The sequence below is a fragment of the Plectrocnemia conspersa genome, unplaced genomic scaffold (assembly GCF_051122295.1).
Source record: "Plectrocnemia conspersa isolate PC_06_02 unplaced genomic scaffold, ASM5112229v1 ptg000010l, whole genome shotgun sequence".
NCBI classification, from domain to species: Eukaryota; Metazoa; Arthropoda; class Insecta; order Trichoptera; family Polycentropodidae; genus Plectrocnemia; species Plectrocnemia conspersa.
The window spans coordinates 14,881,536-14,891,911 of NW_028277174.1; the positions used below are offsets into that span (position 1 = coordinate 14,881,536).

General features: G+C 30.5%; 2 protein-coding genes across 5 annotated transcripts; both read left to right on the forward strand.

The window, feature by feature from the left end:
* The first annotated feature begins 443 nt into the window (after positions 1–443).
* On the forward strand, positions 444–3,348 carry LOC148230715 (uncharacterized). Its single transcript, XM_088194480.1, has 5 exons — positions 444–514; positions 1,503–1,567; positions 1,641–1,716; positions 1,788–1,861; positions 1,942–3,348. The coding sequence occupies exons 1-5, from the start codon at positions 487–489 to the stop codon at positions 3,112–3,114; spliced, it is 1,416 nt and encodes a 471-aa protein (XP_088050606.1). The 5' UTR covers positions 444–486; the 3' UTR covers positions 3,115–3,348.
* Positions 1,942–5,582, forward strand: LOC148230716 (coiled-coil domain-containing protein 97). 4 transcript variants are annotated; one of them, XM_088194484.1, is made up of 4 exons: positions 3,471–3,532; positions 4,051–4,114; positions 4,345–4,714; positions 4,788–5,582. In XM_088194484.1, exon 4 carries the CDS (start codon positions 4,798–4,800, stop codon positions 5,440–5,442), a length of 645 nt encoding a protein of 214 aa, XP_088050610.1. In that variant the 5' UTR covers positions 3,471–3,532; positions 4,051–4,114; positions 4,345–4,714; positions 4,788–4,797; the 3' UTR covers positions 5,443–5,582. The 4 variants fall into 4 exon arrangements, with proteins under 4 accessions (XP_088050611.1, XP_088050610.1, XP_088050609.1 ...); XM_088194483.1 differs by having other exon boundaries at positions 3,508–3,532; positions 4,345–5,582; XM_088194485.1 differs by lacking the exons at positions 3,471–3,532; positions 4,051–4,114 and adding an exon at positions 1,942–3,289 and having other exon boundaries at positions 4,345–5,582.
* Positions 5,583–10,376: the final 4,794 nt, after the last annotated feature.

Genomic DNA, 10,376 nt, shown 5'->3' on the forward strand with positions numbered 1-10,376 from the left:
AGTTGTCCATTTATTGAACCGAGAAGTCTAATAAAAGTGACGATGTACGTTAAATCGCATATATATATTTTATTACTTTCATGAGTGAAACTTCGAATTAAAAATAATTGATATATCTATTTATTTACATATTTCAATACTTTTTATAAAGTGAACTTAATAATTATTTTATTTTCCAGGGTAGGAGCAATTTTTTTACTTAATTTAGAACAAGGAATCAACAATTTTAAGGGAATGGGGGTAATTATGGACGACCGCTTGGCAGTGATGGAAAAAGGCAAAAGTCTGCAGTTTTTAGTATTATGTGTAATAAAAAAACGCTTATTTTAATTTTAATGGAATATAATATATTTAAAGACAATTTTTATTAAAAATATTATTTAAATTGAGAATCAAATGACTTCATTATTTATGGTCAAAATTATGAATGCTTGGACCGAATTAGTAAACACTTGCGCATATTTTTGACAGCTTATTGACAGTAGAATGTCGCTTCCACCTTTTATTAAAACTGGTAAGAAGTAAATTATTATTTTTTTATTTATGCTTTAATTTGGGTAGGTTACTAAAAAAAAATTGAGTAAATGTCACGTTTTTATAAAATATGTAAATATTATCATTAATATGTTCATTTTTGTATACGATATAAGTAACAACAACTATATAAATTACACACTTTATAATATGAGGTGTACTATATAGGGGAATGAATTAGGTGTAAGTCAATAAAAGTAATGTGGCCAGACGTTCTCTTTTGAGGAGGATTTCCCTACTCAAAAATGTTGTCCTTGAACAAAAATGCCCGAGGTGATTTCCATAATTATATAGCGTTTGTTTTAATAAAACCACCAATAGTACATTAAAATTAAAAATGTTTTTTTTTTTCGATTTTATTTTGTATAAAATTCCGAAGTGCTGTATAGTGATATCACTCAAATTAAAATAATATAAACAACAAATGTAAACAACTTAAAAAAAATACTATAATAACTTCTATATGCATTTCAATGCATGGATTTAAAGAAAACATATATAAAAAAAATAGGTTTAAAATAAATCATTTCAGTAAAAAGTACGGGAATATTTTTTTTTGATATGCAACTAAAAACCACAAATCACCACTAAAAATTGATAAATATTGACACTTGTTTAGGAATAGTTCCTGCAGAATTAGAAAAAGAAGCATTTTATTGTCAGGTTTAAAGAAGACCCAAGTGGATTTTTTATGTAATATTTAAAAAAATAGACAATCTAAGAATATTTGTTTATCCATTCTTTATTTAAAATGCAAGCACCACAGTCTGTTAAGACACTACGACGTTACGCCTTAAATTGTAGTCCTAGGATGCAAATAAATTATAATTTTAATATAAATATAATTTAATTTTAATAATAACATTAGTCTTTAAAATACTAATAATTTTTACATTTAACATTCTGATTTTTCGACGGGTACAGTACTATATGAGAACATCTCGTAAAATGTTATTAAATATTTTTAGAACCAAGTGTTGAAAATACCATTGGAACAATAGACTGTGTTGACGCAGTTATTTATGAAGTTAAGGTAAACAATATGATTATCAAAACCCCTCTGTATTTTATAAACATACAAAATTTAAAACCTTACTTATTTACAGTGTGAAAATATTAAAATAGAAGTTGACAGCAATGAAGATTGTAATCAATATGAATCAGAGGACTTGTTCGAAACAGGTAAAAATATGTACGTATATACAACTTGTATATCATTATATTTTAATTTACAATTAATTTTTCTTTTTTAGAAATTCATGATATTAAAGATATACTCAATAAAAGTACTATCAACAAATGCTCAAACGATCTTTTAGAATCACAAGTAATAGTTAAATTGTTATATTTTAAATTGTGTTTAATTAGATATTTAACAAATAAAATAAGATTTATTTATATTTTTAGAAACAAGAAAAAGAAAAATATGTTAAACATTCTGCCAATGCTCAGAATTTTGCCGGAGAGAAGCAGTTGACGTGTACATATTGCCTACGATTGTTTCCAAATAAAAGTAAATTTGTACGGCATTTGAAAAGTCATAGTAATTTTAAAGACTTTAATTGTGATGTATGTAAAAAATCATTTAAACATAGAGATTACTTTTTACGGCATATGAATATTCACCCTAATGACTTCAAATGTGATCGCTGTGGAGAAGCATTCAATTGTAAAGATAACTTTTTACTGCATATGAAGATACATAGTGATTTAAAAAAGATGTGTACGTATTGTCACAAAAGGTTTCCAGATAAGAGTAGACTTTTACGGCATATGAAAAGTCATAGTGACTCTAGGGACTTTAAATGTGTAAAATGTGAAAAAGCATTCAAACACAAAGATCATCTTTTACAACATATGAAGGTTCACAATAATCCCATTGACTTAAAATGTGATAGTTGTAAAAAAACATTTAATTGTAAAGATCACTTTTTAATGCATATGAAGATACATAATGATATTAAGAATACTTGCACATATTGTAATAAAGTGTTTTCAAATAAGAACAAACTTTTACGGCATATAAAAAGTCATTCTGGCTCTCGGGACTTTAAATGCGAAAAATGTGAAAAGTCATTTAAATATAAAGAACATCTTTTGCGGCATACATCTACTCATAGTGAATCTAGTTATTTCAAATGTGACAGTTGTGATAAAGCATTTAATCGTAAAGATAGTCTTTTACAGCATATGTATATACATATGGATTTAAAGTATGAATGTATATATTGCCATAAATTGTTTCCACAAAAGAGTAAACTTTTAAGGCATATAACTATTCATAATGATTCTAGAAACTTTAAATGCGAAGCATGTGGAAAATCATTCAAACATAAGGAACACCTTTTACGTCATATGTATAATCATAGTGACTCTAAGGACATGAAATGTGACATATGTGGAATAGTATTCAAACGAAAAGATTGCCTTTTACGACATATTGCTATGCACGGAGATTCCAGAAACTTCAAATGTGATGAATGTGGAAAAACATTCAAAGTTAAAGAACACCTTTCACGACATATTAAGATTCATAGCATCTCTAGGGAACGTTTCATGATTTCATATTTGGTATTATAGCAAAATTTAAATTCATTAACCACTCCTTAATTGAAGTTTTAATTTAATATTCCGCATTTACACGGCAAAAAATAAAGTAGGGCACAGCCACCATCTTATTTTTATCAAAACACTTGAAAATGATGCTCAAATAGAGGTATTGTCGTGGCACAGGGACCAATCACTTCGGTTTCAGGTATGTTTATGATTTTTTTTGATTCATGCATTCATCGAATAAAATATTTATAAGACTTAGCATTTTATAATTTATTTTCCATAACCCCTCAATATCATTTAGCATATTCGAAATGCATAAAACGTGTATTTTTTTTACACATCCATTCTTTTTAATTTCCTCGTTATCTTTTAAAGTTTGGCGATGGATGGGGACGGGTGGCAATTAGACAAATTGAGTCGCTGCTGTAGTATTTTATTGAAGGTATATGATGTCACATGTTTAATATATAAAATTGAACGGTGCACTAGGCAGCAACGATCGTTGCGAGTCCGTCAGTCTCCAAGAGAATGTGCCACGTCAGTGCTACCAGAGTGCTGCCAAGTTATGGTCATAATAAAACATAAATAAATGAACATAAAGGGCCCCCACAAAAGTAATGATATTTATTACACTAGTTTCACAATAATAATAAAAATATTTTTTGATATTGATGATAATCCACCATGTTGAAATGTGAAGATTTACTGGAGCCGATTAGCGAATAATAGCTGATTAACAGAATACTTGGAAGTTCCTAGCGAGCTAGAGGATCATAAATATATATTTTAAATTTATCAACGATGTATTTTTTATGCCCTAGCTAACGTCATTCCAAAATAGGTTTAGCAATTAGTTTTGCTTCTTTTGCCTATTAAACTATTTTAATATTGAAATTAAATCAGTAAATCTATTTAATACTTAATACCTAGTATTCAAAATATATTTTATTTTATTACTAGCAACACTCATCGCTGAACGTCAGAGCGACAGTTTTAATGTCAAAGGAAAACATTGTTATTATTGGTGTGTATGCAGTTTTACAAAATATTAATTGTCGAAACAGTTTTAAATACTTGTTTTTACTGTTTGTACATAAATTTTCTAAATTTATTATCTCTGATACCAGAAAATATTAATTTAAATTTTTTAGGTTATGTTTTTACTTTTATTTTAATAATGGTTATTAGAAACAAAATGTTTTATTTTAAAATACGTTTAACGAAAATAATTAATAATTTATTGTATGCTTTTAGGGTGAAATGACAGATCAAGCAAACGGTATGGACGTCGAATCACTTATATCAAATAAAGAAGCTAATCCATTAGATGATGAAGAAAAAAACGTGGATGCTATTCATGACATAATTGATTATTTAGTACGAGTTGATAATGTTTCTTTTAAAAGTCAACAAATTGGAGAAGTTGATTTAACTACGAGTGAAAAGAAATCTATAGCTCTTGATATATTCAATAAGGGACAATTAACATTTTTAGAAAAATTCGGAAAGCATCTAAAGCTTGAGCACCTTTCTTATTTTGAAAGCAGGGATGACTCAAATAAGCTCCATAACTTTGAAATCAATTATCGTATAAACGAGCTAAAAAGATTTTTAAGCGTTGAAGGTAAAAAATGTTTAATTAAAAACAGGCGTTACGAAGCATTGTCAAAAATGATAAACGGTTCAAATTATTTTAGTGAAGTGGAAATGATGCAAAGGAATCCGTTGCTTTACGAACAACTTGTGGGACAGTATATGACTGAGAGCGAAAAAAAGGCAAGGGATAATATTGATACTGACAATATAACATTCTTAAATGTAGTGTTGAAAGGGATCGATAAACAGCAGATGAAAGATATGTTAGACAGTCAAAAAGAAGCAGAAACTTTAAATGAAGAGTCTCAATCTGAAGAAGATAGTCAGGATGATAATTCAAATCCGTTTGAAGCGGGTCCTCGTTGGGGTGAATTTGATAATACGCCAATTCCAAAGAAAAAAAAATCAAAAAAGAAGAACATCGAGGATATTTTGATAACTGCACCCGAGAGAATTCTATTGAAGGAAGAATTTGTTCAGGAAATGTACCGCAGCTTTCTTAACGGCGAAGACGAAGACTTTGATTATCACACGGTTGATAATAATTCCGAATATGATTGCTTGGAAGTTTGCACGAGAGATGAAGAAGAAAAATATTTCGATAAAGAATCGCCTGAAGAAACTTTAAACGAAGATGTTGCCGATAAAAAGACATCAGATATGTCTGAAATTAGCGAAGATGAGTTAGATGTGTACATGAAACACTTGAGCAAACATCCAACTTTAGAAAACACAGTACAAATGAATGGTGTATGATATTACTGATACAATAAAATATATTATATAAAAGTTTGTGTAGAAATTCCTAATTATTATTTTAATAATCCTTTTACTTTATGTTTTTAACAACACATTGTTGATTAAAACTTTATTACGAAATAAAGAATACAGTAAAATACATAGTTTTTTTTAAATACGAGTTACTGTTTTATTATCATTTTAGGTTAAATTGTCAATCTTTCTAATATAAATCCTGGTGGCTCTATATAAACATTGTGGCTGCTTTACGATGATCATAATACATTACAAATAGGAATTACTATTTATTAAGTGAAGAAATGCTAAAAGTTAAACACAAAAGGAATGGTTATAGTAATTTTGCTTACGGTTTAACGTGTGGGGGTTCTCCTTTTTGAAACTCGCACAATAATACCGTAACCACGGTATAATAAGGATGAACTTGACAGAGTGTAAAGGAAGGGAACACACGAAAGCCCTAGTTACGTCCAGAAAAAAGAGCTTCTTATAAACAAGAGGTAATTACTCTGATGCATTGAAAGAATATTTCTTTGTTGCGAAACGGGAACGGAAACAATATATCACCGGACGAAAAAAAGCACAGTAAAGTCACAATGTTTCCGTTGCATCATTCGACCTCGGAAGGATGTCCAGCAAGTAAATATCACTTTCTAGAGGCATGGGCATATTTCTTTAGTCGAAGAAACAAGTGCAATAATTGGCTGGATGGCCGCTGCATGGTTGTGATTCACCAGCCAGCTTTGCAATCCTTGATACTTAAGGCTGGTCTCCAATGAGGAGAGAGCAGAGACGGCGGACCATACGGTCATAGACGGTCAGGACCAGAGAGGGACTCTCGGAGGCGATCACCGCAGCAGAGAGGAACGAACCTTCACTACACCGTCACTGCCACAACTACAAGACCTCCGAGGACCATCCACTAGACATCAACCTTCCACCAGCTTCTCTACTACTGCTCGGAGAAAAACGATACTCACCCACCATAGTTTGATATATACGACAAATTTTGTACATTTTTAAATTTAATTGTTAAAAGACTTTAGAAATTAGTTATAATGCGTGTGTCATCAGCATACATTGAATAGACAGTTTTCATAAATAGGGATATCATATACATACATATGTATGTACAAAAATAATAAGATATGTTAGAGCAAATTGTTCTGTAGGACTCCTACATAGGATTTTTTACGCATATTGTATTTAAATTTAAAACAAAATGTGAAAAATATTAAAATAAATTTATGTATGTATAAACACAATGTTGAGTATCACTGAATGCTTGGCGACACTCAGTCTCTTGACACAGTGGACCACCGCGGTATTTTACCGAAGGCTCGATGACTCAACATATCTTTTTGGGTTACATCAATTTATCTTATCAATGGACCATATCTCATTTATTGATGTATTTTTTTGTTTATCTTGTATACGGTCCGATTAAAAATCGTTCGTAAAATTAATTACGACGCAAGCGAACGATTTCAATGTCAATGGTATTTTAAGCATAGTAAAATATGCCATGTGTTTGAAGATTGTTTATTAAAACACTTTTTTGCCATTCGAAGCACAATAAGCCACTGCTAGCACCTGTGCAGAATTTTGCCAAGTTTTGTTTTGAAACTTTTATCTGAAAGATCAAGAGCAAAAAATATAATTGTGTTTTTAAAAATTATCAGTTTATTTCTTCATTCAAAGGCGCTAGATTTGTATTGTATGAGACGTTTCTTAGTTTTCCACTTAAGTGATAGTATGATACCAGGGACGTCATTTAAGAGGGGGTTATTTGCCCCCTTTGAATTTGACCAGAATTCTATCAGGTTCCAAAAAATTAAACTATTTAAATAATGTTATTAAATACTTGAACTCTAAATAATTTCTCTTTGCTTTGAAAATAATAATCGGAGCTCAAAAAATATATATCTATAGAATCTGAAAGAGAATTACATATATTTTCAGACATTTTTATAGAGTTTTTCAGAGCTATATTTTATTTTAAAATATGAAAGAATGTGAATGTTTTCTCGTCACGTCTTTAATTCCGGTCGATCATTTCAAGTTAGGTTTTAACAGCTTCCAACATATGAACTTCGAGATAAATAACTAAAATCGAGCTAGGTTATCACGAATTCGACGTAACAATTAAAATCAAATTTAAAAATAATGTAGAAGTGATATCTCAATGGTCTTGTCTTGTTCCAAGTTTCTTTCAGTCCAGTAGCTCAACGTGATTGATTGCCGCCAAAGCAGGGGTAATTTAACCTGGCGAGGAGACGAGTATCATTCGTTGGTTCAGCGGTTTGTCCGAAAACCGGCCGGGTGGGCCTAACTGGCTTCGACCCTCTCGACACCACAATTACCAGTACAAGCAGCATGTTAACCAAATGTTGCCAGCGCTACAATTATCCGAATGCCTCTCGCAGACTGACCGGATGCCGCCGGAGCGCAAATTTTTGTGGGTGGCCACAGAACCACCACACGGATCGAAATGGCAGTATACAGTCTCTCGATATATAAAGGAGTAAAAGTGGACTACTTTAATATAGAAATGCAATATTTAGTGATTCGCTAATATTTAATTTTATTGTTAATTCTTAAGTATATGTTAAAATAATAATATTGGATAAAAAACACTAATCAGTTGTGGAAAGAAAAGACGATTGATGGAGCTTGTCGACATCTATTGATTTATTAAAATGCTCTTGAGCTCTTGTTTTTTCCCTACGTCTAAATGTTGAAATGAGGAAGCCAAGGAGAAAGATTATTTCCGAGATGGACGGGAAATAACTGTTATCCAAAAATTTCTCTGTATTGGACCACATATTGGTAACCTACGGCTCGCGGGCCGAATCGCGCTCAGTTCACAAATGATATAATCATATCAATTCCATTATATTTTTAAATTACAGCTTCACAGAAAATAAGCAAATAAATTTACAATACCTAACATTTATAAGTAACGCAAGTCCGTGGTCAAAGAAATCCGTGTAGCGAAGAAGCTCTTGTAATATACACCAAATACGTCCAATTAAATTAATGTGAGTGTGTAGAAAATGTTCTGAAAAAACTTTCGTAGAAAAAAATTATTTATTCGATGTTTAAGAATCTTTAGCTACTCTGAATTTCAGATAATCTAAATTTAATTTATCAAGTTATAACGCCCATCTTTGCTTTATCTGAACGTGTCTGTTAATTTGTGAGTACATATTAAGCAAAAGGAAATCGTTAATAAGCACTTCTTTTCATCTTAAAGCATGTCAAATGACTAGATAAGTGGGTGGGTTTGTTAGTGCAGTGATACATATGAGCAAGTAATTCTTCAGCCATGTCGCACTTCCCACTAGAGATTGAGAATGTCATCGGAAAAAAGTGGACTCGCCATGTTTAGAGCCTTGGACAAAAGGTATGTCACATTAAAGGTACTCATAATCGAGGTTATAATTTTATTTTTATTTTTTGCCGAGAGAGCATTTTCTAAACTGACACCGTAATATAACTCAACGTCGCTTGAGTCACTTTACTTTTTTTTTACCTCGCAGATTTTGCTTCCCACCTAACACGATACAAATAATTATTTCAGTTGGAATTTTTAATTGACACTTATGCGTCTATATTATAGATAATTATAATTAATTTAAGTGGAATAACACAAGAGAGGTTTTATTTTTTGCTTTAATAAAATAAAAGGCTTGGAAATGAGTCGGTTGCGTCATTACTTTTACTTGTAACGACGTACCACTTTGTGCTTCTTCGTTGTCCGAGTTTTCTCGCGTACTTTTCATTCATTTATGATTTTGACTGAAAATTGCCTTGTTGAAAAGTTGCTAAAACTTTTAAGCTTTAAATGCTTTGAATTGTTTACGTTTTCTTTCGCGAAATTATAAATTTCACAAGTAGCAAGAAGATTTATTTTAAATTTAATGCGCAGGAAATAGGAAAGTAATATAAGATAATCTAAATAGGCTAATTTTATTGCAGCAAATATTTTAATATACATATAAAAAATCGTAAATTAACAGTATATGCTAATTATGAATTTTATTTGTTCCTCTATTATTGGTAGGAATTTTTAATAACCTTGAAATCTCAGATTTAGATGCTACATCATCAGAAATGATTTAAGTATATATAATAACGTAATAAATGATTTAGCTTAATACCATGACGATTACATGACAATAAAACCGCTGAAGAAACTGAACAGTGACGTGCTGACGACCGAATACATGTTACTGCAATACGTCAATGCAATACATACAATTAAATAAATTTGTAATAACAGGATGAATAAAATTAATTAGCATAAATAAAGTATGATTTTGAATCTATCTCGGACTAAAGCTAGTTTAATATGTAACAAACACTTTAATAGTCACTGACCAATAAATAAATTGACCAACGTTATAATATAAAAATAATAAATACATATTATTTTTATATTATAACGTTGTAAATATCAAATTCAATTACCAAATTACTTTTACCGTTTAAGTCAATATTTATATTAATTCATCTAATATCATTTAATTTATCTATCAACATTTAATCGAAACGTTTTTTCTTACTTAGTGAAAAGAATTTAAAAAGGTCAATCTATTTATCCCATGAGCTACTTATATTTTTAGCCAGCTTCTTATATGTGTTAAAATGTTTAGTGTCATCATTATAAAATATATAGCTGGGCTACCTACCAGATGCAATATATTTTTGAAAACTGAGATACAAAGGTACATTAAAAATATATATTGCATATTGTAGCCCAGATTATTTTACATTAAGCAATTTCATAAATCAGACACCACATTCATATGCTATTATTATTGGTTGTGGCTATTGCGTAAGATTGCCGCAAAGGAAGCGCAGAGCGGAACAAGAATTAGCAGCAGCAAGCGGCAATGGAACCTGTCGATAAAAGCAATCCGATATTGCTC

Excerpts from the sequence above, each read along its gene's own strand:
- LOC148230715 (XM_088194480.1), top strand. The coding sequence starts at position 487 with ATGTCGCTTCCACCTTTTATTAAAACTG. Across the intron at positions 515-1,502 it reads TCCACCTTTTATTAAAACTG|AACCAAGTGTTGAAAATACC; the intron begins GTAAGAAGTAAA and ends AAATATTTTTAG. Across the intron at positions 1,568-1,640 it reads CAGTTATTTATGAAGTTAAG|TGTGAAAATATTAAAATAGA; the intron begins GTAAACAATATG and ends ACTTATTTACAG.
- LOC148230716 (XM_088194485.1), top strand. The coding sequence starts at position 4,351 with ATGACAGATCAAGCAAACGGTATGGACGTCGAATCACTTATATCAAAT.